The sequence below is a fragment of the Ornithorhynchus anatinus genome, chromosome X3, assembly GCF_004115215.2.
Source record: "Ornithorhynchus anatinus isolate Pmale09 chromosome X3, mOrnAna1.pri.v4, whole genome shotgun sequence".
Lineage (NCBI taxonomy): Eukaryota > Metazoa > Chordata > Mammalia > Monotremata > Ornithorhynchidae > Ornithorhynchus > Ornithorhynchus anatinus.
The window spans coordinates 3,660,197-3,682,131 of NC_041751.1; the positions used below are offsets into that span (position 1 = coordinate 3,660,197).

General features: G+C 46.5%; 1 protein-coding gene across 1 annotated transcript in view; it reads left to right on the forward strand.

The window, feature by feature from the left end:
* The window catches only part of PTPN3 (protein tyrosine phosphatase non-receptor type 3), an 84,653-nt gene extending 78,144 nt beyond the window's left edge, over window positions 1–6,509 (forward strand). Inside the window, exons 26-27 of the mRNA XM_029053768.2 lie at window positions 98–233; window positions 2,275–6,509. Coding sequence (XP_028909601.1) covers window positions 98–233; window positions 2,275–2,352 — 214 coding nt within the window. The 3' untranslated portion in view covers window positions 2,353–6,509. The remainder of the gene's footprint in view (window positions 1–97; window positions 234–2,274) is intronic.
* Window positions 6,510–21,935: the final 15,426 nt, after the last annotated feature.

The window sequence follows — 21,935 nt, forward strand, 5'->3', positions numbered from 1 at the left end:
AATACGATCGGTTCTCAGTCTGCTGTTCGGCAGCATGCGTAGAGTGGAAGCCGGACCCATCTCATCCTTTTGCCCCTCTGCTCTTTTCGTTTCGAAGCGCTGGAATAGGCCGAACGGGCGTATTGGTCACTATGGAAACCGCTATGTGTTTAATCGAAAGGAATCAACCTGTCTATCCCCTGGACATTGTTCGAAAGATGCGAGACCAGAGAGCGATGATGGTGCAGACCTCAGTAAGTCGAAACCCCGGGGGAGCGAATTCCAACCGAACTCGGAACTCTACGCTGAGCACTGAAACCCACTATAAAGGGTCGGAGTGTTTTTTTGTTTTACATCATCTGTTAAGCGCTTGCTGTATGCCAGACACCATAAGCACTGGGGTGGGTACAAATTAGTCGGTTTGGACACGGTCCACATGGAGCTCGCGATTTTAATCCCCATTTTCCAGCCGAGATAACTCAGGCACAGGGAAGGAAAGCGATTTGCCCACGGTCACACAGCTGACAGTTGGCGGAGCTGGGATTAGAACCCAGATCCTTCTCTCTCCCGGGTTTATGGTCTATCCACTAGGCCACACTGCTGGCAGAGAATGACTTTTCTCTGTTAGCCCAGGGTGTGAGCCATAGTCTCGGTCACCAGCGAGATACCACGTCCTTGTCCTTTTGAGGCAAGCCGGGATGCAAAATAGGAAGCCACTCTGGGTGATAGAGGGTTGGTTTGCCGCACACACCAAAACCTGACTTCCCTTTAAAACATTTTAATAACTGTGGTATTTGTTAAGCATTTACTATACGCCAAGGACTGAACTAAGCGCTGAGGTTGATACAAGATAACAAGATTGGACAGAGTCCTTGTCCCACATGGGGCGCTCGGTCTAGAGGAGAGAGACGACGAGTATGATCCCCATTTATCAGATGAGGAAACTAAGGCCCAGAGACATGACTTGCTCAAGGTCCCAAAGAAGTAGAGTGGCAGAGGTGGAATTTGAACCCAGCTCTTCTGACTCCCAAGCATTGTACTAAGCACTGGAGTGGATAAAAGCTAATCGGTTGGACACGGTCCCTATCCAACATGGGGCTCACAGGCTTAATCCCCATTTTTCAGATGAGGGAACCAAGCCCCGCTGCTGGCCTTATTTCCACCCACCGGGCAGCACTCCCCATCGGTTTTTCTCTTAAACTTTACGGAATCGTGGGCTGGGCATGAAATTCATCCCCTGGCATGGTCGTCGGCAGTTTCCCGTGGCCCTGGAAGGGAGCTAATTTTGCCTCTGCCTCCTTCTCTTCCCCGGGAGCAAAATCTGCATAGAGAGAGATTCCCCGATCTTTAATCCAGTGTCGTTGGGCCGATGTTCTGTTCAGTCAATCAGTTTGTCACTTAATGGTATTTATTGAGCGCTTACTGTAAGCTCATCCTCTGGACTGTTAACGCATTGTGGGCAGGGAACGTGTCTACCACTCTGTTGTATTATACTCTCCCAAGTGCTTAGTACGGTGCTCTGCACACCATAAGCACTCAATAAATACCACTGATCATGATCCTGATTCATTCAGTAGTATTTTTTGAGCACTTACTATATGCAGAGCACTGTACTAAGCGCTTGGAATACAATTCGGCAGCAGATAGAGACAGTCCCTGCCCAGTGACGGGCTCACTGATGCTCTTCTTAGAGAAAGAGTTGATTTTGTAGTTGCTTAAGAGACTCCGCCCCGACAGAATAAGAAGCATTCTCGCTGGGTGAGTTTAGACAAGTCACTTCGTTTCTTTCTGCCTCAGTTACCTCATCTTCTTGGGGAAGCAGCGTGGCTCAGTGGAAAGAGCCCGGGCTTTGGAGTCAGAGGTCATGGGTTCGACTCCCGGCTCTGCCACTTTCAGCTGTGTGACTGTGGGCGAGTCACTTCACTTCTCTGTGCCTCAGTTACCTCATCTGTAAAATGGGGATTAACTGTGAGCCTCACGTGGGACGACCTGATTACCCTGTAGCTACCCCACCGCTTAAAACAGTGCTCTGCACATAGTAAGCGCTTAATAAATACCAACATTATTATTATCTCTAAAATTGGGACTAATACTATGAGCCCCACGTGGGACACTAATCTAACCTGATTGGCTTGAGTCGACCCCAGTGCTTAGGACAGTGCCTGGCACATAGTAAACACTTAACAAATACCGTTAAAAGAATTATATTTTTGGAAAGCTTGGTTTCCCAGGATTTCTCCTAATATTTCTCTCTCTCTCTCCTCCTCTCTCTCTCTCTCTCTCGGTCTTCTCCAGAGCCAGTACAAGTTTGTGTGTGAAGCTATCCTTCGTGTTTACAAAGATGGCTTGGGTCGACCTCTGGATCCCAGTTAGTACGACTGTGAAAACATTAACTTCTCTTTCTCAAGGAGATGAGCTGGAAAGGCAAAGAACTGCAACTGGAAACAGCAAGAGCGAGCCCTAAGGGGTGTTCGGAAGAGAATGAGCACATTTGAGCTCCGGCACTTTAAATTTCTGTAGAAATTGAATTGTGTATATAGGAAATATGTAGATATGTATATGTGTGTGTGCAGTTGTGTATAGCATCCATTATGCACATATATATGGACAGAAATAATCAAAGGAATTGTAGAACATATCCTGATCTTGTAATGCCTTAAAAGACTTTTCCCTTTAGACATTTCCTCTGCCCCTGTCTCCCCGATCTGGCAGAAGACAAACCGGTTGAATTGCTAAGTCCCCAGGGACGAAGGACCACTGGATATTTTGGATATATCAGGCGTTCTCTGAGAGTAGAATACCAAGGGCTATACCTTCAGTTACCTCTGGGAAGAGCTGGGGAAATCCAGAACTCACTCTTTATACTCTTGTCTTGAAGTCTACCCACCTAATCTTGCAACTGAACGTCCAGCCAGATTGGTTTAGCTCGCTGCTGAAGTACCGTGGCCTATTTCATTAGCTCCCCTGTACCATCGCTTGACTGGTTCGCGGCCAATCTTATCTGGGTAGTGGGGAAATGGGGTTTCAAACACCCTCACCTGTCTTCATTTCTTCCACTTGCCCTGGGTGAGACTTAAAATGTGCCGACCAGATTCTTCGTTTGGCTGATGAATTTAAAGCCCAGAATCGGACGGTTAGTTTTCTCCATTTTTTTTTTTTTTTTAAGTGTTTATTCGTTCCAAGAAGTTGGTTGGGGCCAAGGAGGCTCATGCCTGCTTGATCATCTGACTGTCTTACTTGTATATGCAAAACTGGTTTAAATCCAGGACGGGGAAACATCTACTACTGAATCAACGAAAATGTTTTGCTGCTAGTTCAAGCTGTTCAACTCGCAAGACTGTCGAAATTGGTTTGGAGATAAGCTAAAAGATAGTCACTCTCTGACCCGTTTTCAAGACTTTCTGCAGGAAGGGTCAGTGGGTGAGAGCGTGTGCGTCTGTGTTTCGGGTTTCTCCACTCGCTTCAGATTCAGTCGAGTTACAGACTTCTGTATATAAGCCAAAGGTGTGTGCTTTTATCCATTCTAATAACGGTCTCAGTTTCATTTCAAAGGGGAGAATCAGACTATTTGAACAGCAACACCACCATTTTGGCATTGTTTCCAAACCCCTTATGCTCTTAGATTGCCCTCCCTAATTCTGCCGTAAATAATATTTTGATTATAGTTTTTTAATGTGTTCTAGACTCACATAAAAATTCTCCTTTTTCAGGAAAGGAGTTAGAAAAGCCATCTGGGAGATGAGGTGTATTAGGCAGCAGTTTATACCTTATAAGAAAGGAAGCTAGCTAATTATTTCTTCAGAGATGCACACCTCCTTTGGAGAAAATGTGTACACGTTGGATGATTGTACTGCAAGGCACGTAGAGGCTGTTTCTTCTTAACATCGTGCAAATTCTGGACCAACTGAACGGTTTCCTCCGAGCTAGGGGACCGCTTGGAGGGTCGGTGCTGAAGCCAGATGTTTAGCGATGTTTCAGCTGCTCCTTCGCAACCCGGCTCTTCGAGGCAGGTGGTTGAGGAGGGGGGCGAGAATGTTTCAAGATGGCAGGATCACCATCAGGCAGGACTTCACCCGGGGCTGGGGCCCGGGAACAGTCAGTTTCTCCCGTTTACACGACCCCCATAAAGGTCAGAGTAGGGGGGGACGGGGGCGTTTATATCAGATGAGGTTTCTAGAGGTCTAAGAGATGCGATGGAGTGGAAGGAGTTGGAAGGGCTGGGGTACTGCTGGATTTTTACCTCGCACCATGTCAAGTTATGGCGTTCCCAAGAAGCGTTAGTTAGCCGAGGGGCAGGCAGGGGGTAGAACTAACCGGATGCTGGTCGATGCTCTGATGGTACTTCTCTACCCTGCCGGTTCTAGGTGAGAAGCTGGAAATCACTAAAATAACTGGCATGGTGACAGGGAGAGACGTATATCTGGAAATCGAGCGCGCCGCTAGATATAAAGGATGGTAGAGAGTCTTTTATTGGCTCTGTTTTGACTGACCTTCTTATTGATCATTTTTCAATTGAGTTTGCTTCTTGGTAGATAGTAACAATTTGAGAGTTGAGAGGCTTCTTGAGGTAAAGTTATGTAACTTGTAGAGAAACAAACCGAACTTCATAGGCTAAAGCTGGACCGTGCACTCCCCAGATTACTTCTGAGACCCTGGATGCCATTAACAGAGAAAGTGGCATTCCCCGAATGCACTTGTTTTTGTTTTTACACAGTGCCATCAACCTGAGTACTGTAGTCTCTTCAGGAAAGACTCCTTTAAAATAGAGTTCATTTGCAGCTCACAGGGAAGATGGGGAAGTTCAGGACTTTGTGAAACACTGTAGCAGCAGAGAATGAGAGAGAGATCTCGCATGAATGTAGACTCACTAAATCAACCCTGTGGATGTATGAGGGGAAAGGCTTGTAACTAAAAGCTTTGGGCTGAGTTAAAGGTTGCTGACCAGGGTGTTGAGTTGCAATATATTTTAGTGAAAATGTGGATGGTTCTTACCATGCACGTTTCGATTGCAGAATTAAAGTAGAAGTGACCAGGCCGTTGTGGCAGGGGGATGGAATTTCCATTATAAAGTTTTCTTATTTTATTAGAAAAGTGTTTGGCAGAGGGACCTCTTGCGTCAAAGACCACCATTCCACGGGACGGATAGGTCGAAGCTCCGATTTATTTGTAACGATACCTGTCCCGGGACGGTCTGACCGAGGAAAGAAATTTCTCTTTGTCAAATAAACTTATCGAAGAAAACCAGAGCTTTAGTTTAACGGAAGGCCAGAGGGGATTGGGCTCTCACTGAACTCGATTCTCCCGTTTGGGGAAGGGTTAATCCCCTCTGGAGTCCCTGCGGTGATTGACGATTGGGGGAGAGGCTAAGGAAGGAGGTTGCCATTTTGAATTTCCCGAATTAGTCCCCCACTCCTAGATAGGAAGAGGGAAGCCAGAAACAAGTGCCAAATTGGCTAATTCTTTTGACTGGTTCCAAGACAAAAGGAAACCCCTCCCAGGGTTCTGGGCCCTCTATTTTGTTTGATTGGTTCCTTCTTTTCAAGCACAAGAAAATGAATGCATCAAGAGACTAACCTTCAGAAATGACCGGAAGGTTGTCATTTATTTCACTGGTTTCCCTACAACTTGGGCCGAGATGGAAACTCGAAATGTTCTGGCTCCCTCCTCCGTGTCTCCCTCAAGGCCTAAATTGTTCAAACGATTTCTTCTCGCTGCCCTACGCTACACCTGTTCAAACATGAAAGTGAGCTGCAATCTGCATTAGGATGAGACTCAACTGCTTAAGTGGGTCGGATCCAAATTCTGAAGTTGGCGTGACCCAGATTCCCAGATTTTCTTTCCACGTATCGGTTCTCAAGGTGAATTTCTGAACTTCCGCCACAGAACGTCGGGCGAGAGGGAAAGCAGAGGGTTTTTAATCCAGAGCTTTATGATCCCTTTGAGGATGCAAACGTACTTACAGGGAGTCAGGGCTTGGTCTCGGCACACAAGATCGGGGTTTTCGGAAGGAGGAGTGTCGGGGCAGATGTCCGCTCTAATTGCTCCCTGGATATATTTTTACAATTTGGAGGAGTTTCGGGGTCTTCCAAAAGCAGACCTAAAGTCGGGTGAACTGCAGATGCCAATCTGGGCTCGTTCTGTTACTCGTTGTAAACATCATGGCTGCCGCTCTGGAGATTTTTTCACTGACAATGCAAAAAAAAATGAGTATAACAGGAACAGTTTCTAGGGTGGGGGAAAAGATCATTTTGTATTCCTGAAGCCTGTCTTTTAAATCATCCGATTGTAAATTGATGTTAATATTTCAGAGCTTAATTTATTTAAAATGTAGACACATTTCTTCCTCAAATGAATGTAACAGTTTCCTTTTTTTTTATTTTTGTAGGATCGGATGTCGGTTCAATGATGTTATCAATATAATTTCCTCGGTAATGGAACTGCTTTGAGTACGATTGACTCTTTCTTTGTGTCCCCGTTCGCATTTGTTGATTAATGTCTGTGGGTTAAATAAAACATTCTTTTTTGGTATAGTTTTACCTTCCTCTGATTTGAGAGACTAGGGATCACTGGTTGTATGGGGAAGCCTGGATTTCTTTTTCTTCTTTTTGTCAAGCAACCAGTCGTATTTATTGAGAGCTTAGCGTGTGCAGATCAGTGTACTAAGCTTTGGGGAGGGTACAGTATAACAGAGTTGATGGCCATATTCCCTGTCCACAATTCTGAGACACCAACGGAAGTGGTTTTTGGCCACCACCCAAAACTTCCAAATGTGTCATTTTTTGCAGTTGTGCAGCTCTTAAAAGCCACGAATGTACTACTACTAATAATAATAATGGTATTAGTTAAGTGCTTACTATGTGCCAAACACCGTATTAAGTCCTGGAGTAGATGAGAGGTAATAATTATGGTATTTGTTAAGCACTTACTCTGTGCCAAGCACTGTTGTAAGCGCTGGGGTAGATACAGATTAATCAGATTGGACACAGTTCCTGTCCTATGTGGGGCTCACAAGTCTTCATCCCCATTTTACAGATGAGGCAACTGAGGCACAGAAAAGTGAACGACTTGTCCAAGGTCATACAGCAGACATTTGGCAAAGATGGGATTAGAACTCAAGTCCTTTTGACCTCCGGCCAACGCTCTATCCATTAGGCCAGTCGATGGTATTTATTAAGCGCTTACTATATGCAGACCACTGGTCTAAAATTTGTGCGAGAGAACAGTGCAATAGGCTTGGGAGAAATGATCCCTGTCCTCAAAGAGCTTTCTTTTTTGGCCGAGTTGGGTGGGAAGAATTGTTGACAATTGTACATAAGGCATTCGGTTTAAAGTGATTAGAGATTCTCCTAGCTATGCCCCAATTCATCAATCATATTCATTGAGCCGCTCTATCAGTCGATCAGTGGTATTTACTGAGCGCTTACTGAGTTAAAAGCACTGGACTTGGGAGAGTACAGTATAACTTCTCTGTGCCTCAGTTACCTCATCTGTGAAAATGGGGATTAAAAAAAAAAAAGTGAGCCCCACATGGGACAATTTGACTACTACTGTACTAAGGGCTGGAGGGGAGTACAGTATAACAGAGTTGGTTGACACATTTTCTGTCCACACCAATGCTTTGGGAAGTGGCCTAGTGGGTAGAGCACAGGCCTGGGAGTCAGAAGGACCTGATTCTAATCCCAGCTCCATCACGTGTCTGCTGTGTGACCTTGGGCAAGTCATTTTGCTTCTCCCTCAGTGACCTCATCTGTAAAATGGGGATGAAGACCGTGAGCCCCATGTGGGATAGGGACTGTGTCCACCCTGATTAGCTTGTATCTACCCCGGCGCTTAGTCGTATAGCTTAACAAATAGCATCGTCATCAAGCTCACAGCCTCAATCTCCCTTCATGTTTCTGGCTCATGTGGGTTCCCCACCCAGTCCCTGACCTAGGTGGGTTCCCATCACCCCCACACTCCCATCCCTCTCTCCGCTCCCTGAGGACAAGGCGATTTCTCCTTCCAGCATTTTTATTTCCACAGTAATCCGGAGATCGACTCTTACCACTTACCAGCCTGGTCAGTCTGCAACTCTGAATCTGTGGGGTTTTGCTGAAGAACTGCTTTAAAATCACCAAGTTGACCAAACTCATTTTTCCCTAAGGAAGAACAGCAATTACCCTGGATGTTTGCTCTCCTGAAATCCAATTAGCCTCCCCCGAAAATGAAGCTTTTAAATGGCGAGTATCCTGGGGTCCTGCCGCTATCGGGAGTTGATGACCAATCCCACCTCAGGCGGGAGTGATGAAGGGGGGACTGATTTCTTTGAGGAAAATGCGTGGGAGTCGAGTTTGGTTTTTTGAAAAAACTTTCCGGACTCCCGTCTTTCCCATCTCATAGTTCGTTGTGAGCTGGGACCGTGTCTGCCAACTCTTCTGTATTGTAGTCTCCCAAACACTTAGTAATAATAATAATAATGTTGGTATTTGGTAAGCGCTTACTATGAGCTGAGCACTGTTCTAAGCACTGGGGTAGATACAGGGTAATCAGGCTGTCCCACGTGAGACTCACAGTTGATTCCCATTTTACAGATGAGGGAACTGAGGCCCAGAGAAGTTAAGTGACTTGCCCACAGTCACACAGCTGACAAGTGGCAGAGCCGGGATTGAGTATATAGCTCTGCACACAGTAAGCGCTCAATAAATACCATTTAATGATTGATCATAGCTCCAGTCCGGACTTCCTCTCCACCTTTCGACTTTCTTCCATGATCCTTCCCACCCCGCTCAGATCTTAGTCTGATTTTCATCCTGCAGCAGTAGGGCCTAATGGAAAGAGCACTAGCCTGAGAGTCAGAGGACCTGGGTTCTAATCCCAGCTCTGCCCCATGTCTGCTGTGTGATCTTGAGCAAGTCACTTCACTTCTCAGGGCTTCGGTTCCCTCATCTGCAAAAGGGGGATGAAGACGGTGAGCCCCATTTGGGACAGGGACTCTGTCCAACCTGATTACCTCCTATCTACCCCAGCGCTTAGTATGCCACTTAACACATAGTAACACAAAGTCACAAACAGTAACACATAGTAACAAATACCATTAAAAAAAAAAAGAGACAATGCCTTCGGCAGCAAGAGTGATTTTGAAAATTAATGACTAGAAAGCAGCAGAAAAAGCAAACTCCCCTAAACCAGTCAACACCTCTAGACAGTGTAAGTTGCTGCATAGTAAATGCTTTGACTTCCTGCTCACTAAAGCATTTCCAATTATGTCTGGAAAATCCTCAGAAATAGCAGCTTCAAACTAGGCAACAATAACAAAAAAAAAAAAATCAATCTCCCCAAGCAAGCAAATACACCTGAACATAATATCCTGTCAGTTTTGACACAGCTCTCTGTTAAATAATTGAAAAAGTATTCCGAGAAGCTGACGGCATGGAGACGGTGTGTGTGTGTGTGAATGGGGTGCCCTAAAAATCAAATCCTTCCAGACCGCCTAGCTTTGCAGACAGAATTAAAAATTAGAGGGCCACAGGGTCTACGTGGAGATGTTAAGAAGATATTTGATTCAGCATTTCAGGGAATGGTGCTTCCAAAATGACCTCGGTTTGGTTAGAAGAAGAGTAGCGCGGCATCGGTTGAAACCCGGTCAAAGCCTAAATTAATCAGTGGTATTTATTGAGGGCTTACTATAGGCAGAGCACCGTACGGAGCGTTTGGGAGACTACAGTACCGCAGAATTAGCAGACACGTTCCCTGCCCTTAATGAACCTAAACCGGTCAGATTTCCGGTTGGTGAATTGCAGAGCGAAGTTAGGGGCCGTTTCCACGCAGGATAAAGTTGACGCCCGTGGGACCGAACCTTCAGTCAACGAACAGAAGGTCTGCGATTGACGGTTTGGTGGTGTTGACTCAAGTCCATCTGGGTGAGATCTGGACAGAAAGGTTCGTCGTCTGAGATCTTATACCTTGGGGGAAGTCTCTGGCTGGTGACTGACAGGTGCCGAACCCCTTCCCCTACCCCTCCAAAACCATCTAGAATAAGAAATTTCAAAGCAAAGAGTTAAATTCCAGTGTAGTTAGGTTCTTTTGAAATAGAAAAGAGAAATAATGCATGTTATGGCTCTTTTCATCTGGGATTTGTAATTTAAATTTAAATTTAGACACTGAAATGGGGGTTAGCCCTTTATCTTTCCACTGGGCCATTGTGTTTCCCGGTTATGTGCATATGGGAAGAGAAGCAGCGTGGTTCAGTGGAAAGAGCCCGGGCTTCGGAGTCGGTGGTCTTGAGTTCGAATCCCGGCTCTGCCACTTGTCAGCTGTGTGACTGTGGGCGAGTCACTTCACTTCTCTGTGCCTCAGTTACCTCATCCGTAAAATGGGGATTCACTGTGAGCCTCACGTGGGACGACCTGATTACCCTGTATCTACCCCAGCGCTTAGAACAGTGCTCTGCACATAGCAAGCGCTTAACAAATGCCAACATTATTGGCAATTTATATTAATGTCTGTCTCCCCCTCTAGACTGTAAGCTTCTTGTGAGAAGAGAACATGTCTTCCAACTCTTACATTTTACTTTTTGAAGTGTTTGGTAACGGTGTGCTGCACAATAAGCACTCAATAAATATGATTTTCTTAAATGGCATTTTTTAAGTGCTCCCTATGTGACAGGCACTGTTCTAAGCACTGTGATAGATTTAAGCCCTGGGGTAGATAGTGTGTGTCCCACACGGGACTCACAATCTCAATCCCCATTTTACTGATGAGGGAACTGAGGCCTAGAGGAAGTGAAGTGACTTACCCAAGGTCACCCAGCCAATACGAGAAGCAGCGTGGCTCAGGGGAAAGAGCCCGGGCTTGGGAGCCAGAGGTCATGGGTTCGAATCCCGGCTCGGCCACTTAGCAGCTGTGTGACTGTGGGCAAGTCACTTCACTTCTCTGGGCCTCGGTTCCCTCATCTGTAAAATGGGGATTAACTGTGAGCCCCACGTGGGACAACCTGATGACCCTGTTTCTCCTCCAGCGCTTAGACCAGTGCTCTGCACATAGTAAGCGCTTAGCAAATACCAACATTATTATTATCATTATTATTAAGTGGCCAAGCTGGAACTAGAATTCATGTCCTTCTGATTCCCAGGCCCATGTTCTGTCCACAGAGCCACACTGCTACCCAAGCCAATCAATTTGTCACGGATCAATCGATGTTTCTTTTTCAGCAAGACACAACAGAGCTTTCTGAATTCCGGGTGATCTACCCGAGAAGAGAGCAGGAGGCCTGACAGATCCGCTTCTGATCTTGGGAACTGGATCCAGGGCTAGAACTGCAGTATCGTTCTAGAATTTTCCCCTTCCTGACAAGTCCCGCCAGCCGGCAGACGATCCTGGGGGAATCGCCCGCCGTGGGGAGAATAATCGTGGCTTCATTTGTCAGGGTAAACGGATTTCTCTCAGGCCGCCGGGAGTGTGATCTTTGAATCAGAGCGATGGCAGCAGTCCCGCTAATTAGTGGCTTGCCGTAGATTAGCATTTAAGAATTCATCAAGGAATAATTAATATGCTAATTGAGGGTGTATTTCATTGGTCTTCATTTCCATAAAAGCGGAGCTTGAAGTTCAATGTTGTCGCTTTGCTAGAACGATTAGAGCTTTCCAGTGCCAGCGGCCTTCTTCAGGAGAGGGCAGGACGTCTCAAGTGAAGTTGGCTCTTGGCCCGGGTGGGGAAACGCCAGGCCGATCTGGGTGGGGAGACTAGACTCCCTTCAGCAGTTCGAGATGGGCCGAGAGGCCTCTTCTCGAGGTGGAAACGGGGTAGTGGATAGAGCACGGGCCTGGGAGACGGAAGGTCTTGGGTTCCAATCCCAGATCCACCACTTGTCTGCTCTGTGACCTAGGGAAAGTCATTTCACTTCTCTGGGCCTCAGTTACCTCGTCTGGAAGATAATAATAATGGTGGTATCTGTTAAGCGCTTACTATGTGCCAAGCACTGTTCTAAGCGCTGGGGTAGACACAGGGGAATCAGGTTGTCCCACGTGGGGCTCACAGTCTTAATCCCCATTTTACAGATGAGGGAACTGAGGCACAGAGAAGTGAAGTGACTTGCCCAAAGTCACACAGCTGACAAGTGGCCGAGCCGGGATTCGAACCCATGAACTCTGACTCCAAGGCCCGTGCTCTTTCCACTGAGCCACGCTGCTTCTGGGGATTGAGACCGTGAGCCCCACGTGGGACATGGGCCGTGTCCAACCCCATTTGCTTGTATCCACCCCAGGGCTTACTACAGTGCCTGGCACACAGTAAGCGCTTACCAAATACCACCGTTATTATTATTCTACTCTCCAACCCGCTTCCCCTTCTCCTGTCTCTGTTCTCCCTTCTTGGCTGGGCTCTCTGATCAATCAGTCAAATCAATCAGAGAATCGATCAATGGTATTTATTAAGCATTTACTGTGGACAGAGCCCCATACGAAGCGTTTGGGAGAGTACAATATAACAGAATTAGCGGACGTGTTCCCAGCCCACAGCGAGCAGAGAAGCCGCTTGGCCTAATGAAAAGAGCTCATCATCTGGAAGCGGGAGACATGAATTGTGATCCCAATTTCTCCACTTCCTTAGGCAAGTCACTGAACCTCTCTGCCCCTCAATCTCCTCATCAGGAAAATGGATATTAAATACCTGTTCTCCCGCTCCGTTAGGTTGCGAGATGGAGACTGTGTCTGATCTGATTATCCTGTGTCTATTCCAGTCCCCAAATCTAAGTTGGCGGAAGTATTGAATCCCCCTTTTATGCATAAGGAAACTGAAGCACAGAGAAATCAAGACACTTGCCCGAAGTTACAGAGCAGCCTAGTGATGGAACTGGAATTAGAAGCCAGGTCCTGGGTTCTTTCCACTAGGCCAAGCCGCTGCTTATATCTCTAGGCTGTAAGCTCGTTGTGGGTAGGCAACATGCCTACCAACTCTGTTGTACTCTCCCAAGCATTTAGTACAGTGCTCTGCACACAGTAAGCTCTTAATAAATACCATTGATGATATCCTCTCTCTAGAATGCAAGCTCACTGTGGGCGGGGAACGTGTCTACGTGTCTATCGGCTCTGTTATATTGAACCCTCCCAAGCGCTTAGTACAATGCCCTGCACACCGTAAGCACTCAATAAATAGGATTGATTGATTTCGGGTCCCTAAGATTGTAAACTCCTTTAAGAGGGGAGCGCCGTGCTTTTCCTTTACTTCCACTTAGTGAAGAGACCAAGGCAAGTGACAGCCCAAATGACTAGCAACTGAATCAGCCCCCAGACTGAATTGAAGTGCCCAGTTTTGGGGGCTGGAATCAATCAATCGTATTTATTAAGCACTTATGGTGTCCAGTACACTGTACTAAGCACTTGGGACAGTTCAATGTAATAATAAAACAGAGTCGTTAGACACGTCTAAAGGGAGAAGAAAGGGCTGGATAACAGAAGCCAGTTTGGGGGCAAAAGTCAGGAAACCATGTGTCTGTATTCCCTTCAGTTACCGAGGGTGGGGGGGCGAGGGGGGACCCATAGGGAAACTGAGGCTGCTCCCGCATTCTAGTGATCTTAACAATAATAATAATGATAAAAAATAACAATAATCGTGATGTTTGGTAATCACTTCCTGAACACCACCAGCAGGCCACAGTGCAGAACTGTATATAAGCGATTTTGCAGCGGGGAAAGAAATCGGATCAGTGTGCTGGTGGCTGCTGCAGGGATGCCTGTTTGTTTGTACTGATGTCTGTCTCCCCCGGCTCTAGACTGTGAGCTTGTTGTGGGTAGGGATTGTCTCTCTCTATTGCTGCACTGAACTTCTCCCAAGCGCTTAGGACAGTGCTCTGCACACGGTAAGCGCTCAGTAAATATGTTTATGAATTAATGAATGTATGAACACAAGATCAATCCAACAATTGATCACTGGCACTGACTGAGCACTTACCATGTGCAGAGCACTGTCGTAAGTGCTTGGAAGAGTATAATACAATAGAGTTGGTAAAAAAAAAAAACCGGGGGGAGAAAGCTAAGATTCTTGGAGACTTGAAAGCTTTCTTCTGACGATTCGTGCCTTGGTGATCTTCTTTATCATCCCCGGCATCTATTGAGCATTTATTTATTCCTCCTTCGAATGGGGGAGGTGGGTTGATTCAAACCGAAGAACGGGATGAACAGAGATGCCGATGATAAAAGCGAAGGAGGTGAATAAATCAAGAACCAATGAGCAGATCTAGCCAGGAAGGTTAAGATATCTGTAGGAACTCGGCCGGAGCTGCCAGCAGATGAAAGCAGGGTTCGGTTCAGGGCGCGTGGTTCTGTGGTGGCTCTAATCGGTTCCCTGAAATGACCTGCAAATTCCCTTTCGTTCTTGCTCCACCTTCTGCTGTTCAGGTAAGTCAATTGGCCCCAGAGGAATTGCGTCTAGGATGGGGGAGAGACAGAACGGACCAAGGAGATCAATCCTTGTTCTCCATCCCATCTTGCCCCTAGGATCGCTATACGATTCTTCTCTCGTCCATCCCGCCCTCCCCTTTTATATCCGATAGACGATCACTCCCCCCACCACCTTCAAAGTCTTAGTGAAGGCACGTCTCCTCCAAGAGGTCTTCCCCGATTAAGCCCTCTTTTCCTCTTCTCCCACTCCCTTCTGAGTTGCCTTTGCAGTTGGATCTTCACTCTATACTCACCCCACCCTCAGCCCTACGGCGCTCCTGTACATATCCTGTATGTACAGGATATGTACATATCCTGTACATATCCTGTACATATCTGTGCCTCAGTTCCCTCATCTGTAAAATGGGGATTAAGACTGTGAGCCCCACGTGGGACAACCTGATTCCCCTGTGTTTACCCCAGCGCTTAGAACAGTGCTCGGCACATAGTAAGCGCTTAACAAATACCAACATTATTATATCCGCAATTAATTTATATTAACGTATGTCTCCCTCTGTAGACTGTAAACTCGTTGCGGGCAGGGAACATGCTACCAAATCTGTTGTATCGTCCTCTCACAGGTGTTTAGTACAATTCTCTGCAGGCAGCAAGCACTCAATAAGTACAAATGACTGAATGGTCCCTCGGACTACCCCACCATGATACCGGCTCCGCTTCTGTCAAGTTTCTCTCCCCCCTCCTCTCAGAAGGAAGCATTGCGGCCTAATGGTTAGAGCACGGGCCTGGGAGTCAAAAGGACCTCAGTCCTAATCCCGGCTTCGTCACTTGTCTGCTGGGTGACCTTGGACAAGTCACTTCACTTCTCTCTGCTTCAGTTACCTCATCTTTAAACCGGGATTGATTTTTGAGCTCCATCCGGGACAGGGGCTGTGTCCAAGCTAATTAGCCTGTATCTGCCCCAGTGCTTAGTACAGTGCCTGGCACAGAATAAACGCTTAATAAAAATACCACTGAAAAACAAATACCATTTTTAAAAAATACCATAAAAACCCAAAAAAGTTACTATTCTTCTCTCAGGGTAGGGGGAGTCGCCATTCTGCCCTCAGCGTAAGGTGAGTCAGCCTTAGGGAAAGAAGGGTGGGAGTGTCCCCTCCCCCCCCCCCCCAATACCACGCTGGCTGGCAACACCATAGCAGCGAGTCATGGGATGTTGCCCTGCCCAGGTTGGCATTATATCGTTGTGTAACTTGTCTGACGGGTTCTGCTTCGGCTGAATTTGTGGAGTGAGCCATCCCGGAAGGCAACAGTGAGACCGGTGTGGAACAGCCCAGTTAAAATCCCCATGGGAGATAAAGGAGGTTTGCTTTTTTGTTTTTTTATGGAATCTGTTAGGCGCTTAAGGCCCTGCACTAAAGCGCTGAGGTAGATGAAAGCTCATCAGGTTGGGCACAGTCCCTGTCCCACAGTCTTAATCCCCATTTGGCGGACGAGGGAACTGAGACTCAGAGAAGTGAAATGACAAGCCCGAGGTCTCACAGCAGATATGCGGCAGAGCCGGGATTAGAACCTCGTCCTTCAGACTCCCAGGCATGTGCTCTACCCACCTCACTGCGCTTGTTTCTCTAGTTAGCAAGCATTCTGGGTCCAGTCCCAATTCAGTCCCAGATTGGTTAGATGACCTTGGCTCCCCTGGATTCTGTGTAATTTATTTATTTCTATTTCCATATATCAATGTCCGTCTCCCCCTCTAGAATGTAAACTTGTTGTGGGCAGGGAATGTGTCCGTTCATTGTTATACTGTACTCTCCCAAGAGCTTAGTGTAGTGCTCTGCACATAGTAAGCGCTCAATAAATATGATTAAATTGAGCTGTCGTTGCCAGAGAACGAGGATGGTGCCCAATCCTACTCCTTAGGCTCATTAGAGATCACAGGGCTGACCTTGGGAGGTCTCATCATCCAATCGGTCAATCAATCACTGATATTTACTGAGGTCTTACTGTGGGCACAGCACTGTACTAAGCGCTGAGACCCTTCCCAGAAGGCTGCACGCCTGCCTTGGGAGGTCTGGAGAGGCGGGGGCTATCACCCAGATGCTTCCTTTTGGAAGCTGGATGATTTTCAAGCCTCTGGCTTCCTGGTGAGGGAGAGTTACCATGGCGACAGAAGCCCAGATGAAAAGTCCCATTGGGCTTTTTGTCCTGCAGGCAGATTCCTTCAGGGAAACTCAATGAACCTTTGTTCTCTGAAGGTTTTGGAGGAGCTGAAGGGTCGGGGGTGGAACCCAGGGAAACCAGTACTGTTACAGGGGCAGATAAATATCTTCCTCTCCTCAGTGCAATCCTTACTTCTGCTCTCTCCTGGGGCCAGAGGAGTTCTCAGGGTCAGGATTGAGAAGCGGCGGGGCCAACTAGATATTCATTGTCATATTTATTGAGCGCTTACCATGTGCTGAGCGCCGTACTAAGCCTTTGGGAAATAACAGGAGGACGGGCCTGGGAGTCAGCAGGACCTGGATTCTAATCCCAGCTCCGCCGCTTGTCTGCTATGTGACCTTGGGCAAGTCACTTCACTTCTTTGTGGGTTCCATTATCTCTAAAATAGGGATTAAGACTGTGAGCCCCAAGTGGGACATGGACTGTGTCCAACCTGGTTAGCTTGTATCTAGTACAGTACCTGGCACATAGAGCTTAACAAACATCATTAAAAAAAAAAAAGAATTGTGGTAGCAATTTCAGAGCTCCAGGAGAGGTGAAAAGTGGACAAAAATATGGGAAAAATAGTAATTTTGGTATTTAGAAAGCACTTTCTAGGTGCCAAGCACTGGGGTAAGATGCAATACAATCAGATCAGACATAGTCACTGTCCCACATGGGGCTCACAGTCAAAGTGAGAGGCAGAACAGGTTTTGAATCCCCATGTTACAGATGAGGAAACTGAGGCACAGTCCCACCGATTTCAGTATTCCTGGGTCACCTCCCTCCCCATCTCCCCTTCTCACCTGATTCATTGTCATTTTCTATTTAATTTAGCTGGGTGACTTCCATGTGTTTGTTTCTTCGGTTGCTAAGGGATAAGGAGCTTGTTTTGTTTCTCTTCCCCCTCTTCACCCTATTGCTTTCTGAGTACACATGATGAGCAAGCGCTCTGATTCATGGTTGAAGAATCAAATCAAAAATCATTTAATATGAAACACTCCCGAAAAGTTCATTTGAAAAGATGCTTGCTACAATGTGACAGCCGTCGGAGAGAGTCCAAAAGATATTCTTCCTGCTCTTTGACTCTTGGGCTTCGAGAGACCGATTTCAGCCCCTTGACTTCAACATCCCTCAGGAGGGAAGAAGCAGAGAAGAAAATGTTTGCTGTTTTTAAAGAGCTTCAGCTTAGATGATTCCACAGTCCCTTTCTCCATCCATCCATCATTTATCCATCCTTCCATTCTTCCATCCCCCTCTCCATAAACCACTCATCCATCCGTCCGTCCATCCATGGTTAAATACCCTTTCTCACCGAAAACCCTTCCTTTCCTTTTATAACATCTTTTTTTTTTTAATGACCTTTGTTAAACACTTACTACATGCCAGGCACTGTACTAAGCACTGGGATAAATGCAAGCTGATCAGATTGGACCCCCTTCATGTCCCAAGTGAGGCTACCATTCTTAATCCTCATTTTATAGATGAGGTAACTGAGGACCAAAGAAGTGAAATGACTCATCCAAGATCACCCAGCACACCAGTAGCGGAGTCAGGATTAAAACTCAGGTCCTCTGACTCCCAGGCCCGTGCTCAATCCACTAGGCTGCTTCTTTGGCAGTGCCTGGTGCCGGTTTCAATTTTATCTTTGTCTCGTGAACCTCTCAAAGTGCCAAGCTACCCATCTTTACCCTTCAGAGCTAAAATGATAACGACCACAGAGCTTCTCTAGAAATGTTTAGAAGTCTTTAATTCGGTGGGGTTCCTCTTAGTCTTGGCACACTTCAACTTTGGATCTTCACCAGGTATCATGCCTTAATGTTTTGGTGTGTTTCTTGTTTTTCCGCAAGCAGTACTTTACTGCTCTGAGTCATTTTCACCTAAACAATCTTGGGCGTGCCAACTAGTCATGCCCACTGTCTTGAAAGCTGCCTGGCCAAAAGCGCTGGGGAGAAATGTTTTATTTTCTGTTTGTGTTGGAGCTTTGAGATAGGGTTCTTGGTTGCTTATGCATCTGGGAGGTTTTTCTTCAATATGATAGATTAGTTATCATGATTATGGGGATATGTCTGGCTGAGGAAGAGGTGACAACTCTAGTTCAGATGGCCAATCCTATGTGATCCGATGACTTTTTTCCCCCACGTTCTGGCACCATTACCAACTCGAGTATTGAAATTGAATTTATCGAGCGCTTACTGTGTGCAGAGCACTGTACTGAGCGCTTGGGAGAATACAGTAAAACAATATAACAGACACATTTCCTGCCCACCACATGCTTACAGTCAAGAGCGGGAGACAGACATTAATAGAAATGTTACGGGTACGGACATAAGTGCTGTGGGGCTGACAAGGGGGATGAATAAAAAGAACAAGTAAGGGTGATACAGAAAGGAGTGGAAGAAAAGGAACTGAGGGCTAGTCGGGAAGGCATCTCGGAGGAGATATGCCTTCAGTAAGGCTTTCAAGTGGAGGAGTGTATTTGTCTGTCGGATTTGAGGAGGGAGGACGTTCCAGGCCAGAGGTAGGCGTGGGCGAGGGGTCAGCAGCGAGATAGGTGAGATCGAGGTACGGTGAGAAGGTTGGCATTAGAGGAGCGAATTACGTACACGGGGTTGTAATAGGAGAATAGCGAGGGGAGGTAGCAGGGGGCGATGGTAAGGAGTTTCTGACTCAATCAGTCGTATTTATTGAGCACTTACTATGTGCAGAGCACTGTATTAAGCACTTGGGAGAGTACAATAGGACAGAGTTGGTAGACTCATTCCCTGCCCACAAGAATTCATTCAATAGATGTTCCATATTCAATTTATTGAGTACTTACTGTATGCAGAGCACTGTACTAAGCACTTGGGAGAGTAGTACATTACAGAGTTGATGGACACGTTCCCTGCCCACAACAAGCTGACAGTCTAGAGGGGGAGACAGACATTCCTATAAAGAAATAGATTCTGAAAATGGACATAAGTACTCTGGGAGGAATACATTCGAAGAAATAAGTGAATGAATGTGAAACTCAGCTCTGATTTATTCATCCTGATTGTTCTGAAGTGGAGACAGAAAGACGTCCTCACAGTCCTCCAAGGGATTTTATGGGTTGCAGGCAGAGGTGGTAATGCTCAGAAAAATGTCGTTTGTTTTTCTAATCTCTACAGTTCTCCCAAAAGGACAGAAACCAACAGAGCGCATTAATTGTCTGTGCTGCGGAACTGTAATTTCAATTTACGTATCCGGTAACTACATAATTGAAAGTCAAGAGAAGAAGACATTGTTTCTTTTAATAATGCCCCCTTTTAATCGCAAGACAAAACCCAAAAATGTGGAATCTTAAATTCCAAGAGAAACTGAGCCTGTGACACATAGGGTGAGAAAATGTCCCAGCTTTGGCTCTCGGCTTTCCTGGTAGCAACGAAGGGTTTAGAGTCTACCGATGCCAGCTTAGCTTTCCGAAAGACCATCACTCTCCCCGCCTTCAAAACCTTACTGAAGGCACATCTCCTCCGTGAGGCCTTCCCTGACTAAGCCCTCCTTTCCTCTTCTTCTCCCCCCCTTTTCTGTATCGCTCTTGCACTTGCAAATCCAACTTGGATTTGCTCCTTTTATTCATCCCTCCCTCAACCCCACAGCACTTATGTACCTCTCCATAATTTATTTATATTAAAGTCTGTCTCCCCTCCTAGACGGTAAGTTCCTTGTAGGCAGGGAATGTATCTATCAACTCTGTTATTACGTACTCTCCCAAGCGCTTAGTACAGTTCTCTGCACACCATACGTGCTAGCAAATACCATTGATTTCCTAGAAAAACAGAAGAATGGGATAGAAATCCCAGGGCAATAGACTCTCAGTGAGGTTGAGAAGTTTCACCCCTTCCAAAGTCCCTTTCCTACCAATAGTTTTTTTAATGGTATTTAAGACCTATGATGTGCTAGGCACTGGATTAAGCACTGGGGTGGACGCAAGATAATAGGATTGGACACAGTCCCTGTCCCGCAGAGGGCTCATTGTCTTAATCGCCATTTTACAGATGAAGTAACTGAGAGACAGAGAAGTTGAGTAGTTTGCTCAAGGTCACACAACAGACAGATGGTGGAGCTGGGATTAGAACCCAGGTCCTCTGACTCCCAGGCCCGTGCTATTTCGACTAGACCATGCTGCTTCTCCATCAATCGATCCATTGATAGCATTTGCTGAGTGCTTACTGTGTGCAAGAGCACTGTATTAAGCACCTGGGAGAGTAAAATAGAGAGAGAGAAAGCACTATCCCTATCCTCGAGGAGCCTAGGGCAATGTTTCTGTTCCTGGCTGATTCTTTTCCTTGACACACACCCCAATCTGTTTAAGATGCTTCCTGAGATGAATGGCATTGAATATGGATTTTCATTTTTCTGCTCCCAAAGCTCAGATTTTGTGATTTAAAACGTTTTCCTGTAAATAATCATCATTTTACTTTACATCACGCTGCTTTATGAGAACGCCGGAGAACGTTTGCTTTCACAGGTCTCTCGCATATTGAACGGAAGATGGATGTCAAATGTCTGCGTATTTCATCACGGCGAGGATAGAGAGTTTTCCTACCCTCTTCCCCCGGGGATCCTAAGGTGTCTTTCCTGCCCCGGCAGCCCCACGATAGGCTGGGTTCTGTCTGGCTCCGCGGAAGCTTCTGGGGCCCACTGAAGTCCTGCTCTGGTCAGGGGATGGGGATTTTCTAGCTCCCCAGGTCCACTGGCAGGGAAGTGGAGGACTAGGAAAGAAGCTACCCAGCTTCCTGCTCCTCCTCTTCCTCTTTCCCCTGCTTTCTCTCCTCCTTCCCTCCTCTTTCCTCCCGCTCCCAACCCCACTGCCCTCTCCTCCTCTTCCTCCTCCCTCTCCTTCATCTCTCTTCTCCTTACTCCTCTCCCTTCCCCTCCATCATTTACTCCTCTTCCTCCTCCTCTCCCTTCTACCCTCCTCTAATTCCTTCTCTCTCCTTCTTCTCCCCCGCTTCTTCCTCCTGCCCACTTCATTCTCATCCAGAGAAGCAACCCAGCATAGTGGATAGAGCACGGCCCTGGGAATCAGAAGGTCCTGGGTTCTCATACCAGATCCACCACTTGTCTGCATGTGCGATCTCGGGCAAGTTGCTTCATTCATCTGGGCCTCAGTTACCTCATTTGTTAAATGGGGATTGGGACTGTGAGCCCCACAAGGGAGAAGGATTGGGTCCAAACCGATTTGCTTGTATCCACCTAGTGCTTAATACAGTGGCTGGCACATAGCAAAAATACCACAATTATTATTATTATTATTGTTATTATTGTTATCCTGTCATCCTTCTCCTTCTCTTCCCCATTCCTCCTCCCCCTCCCTTTTACCTTCTTTTCTCCCTCCCTCTTCCTTCTTCCTCTCCCTCT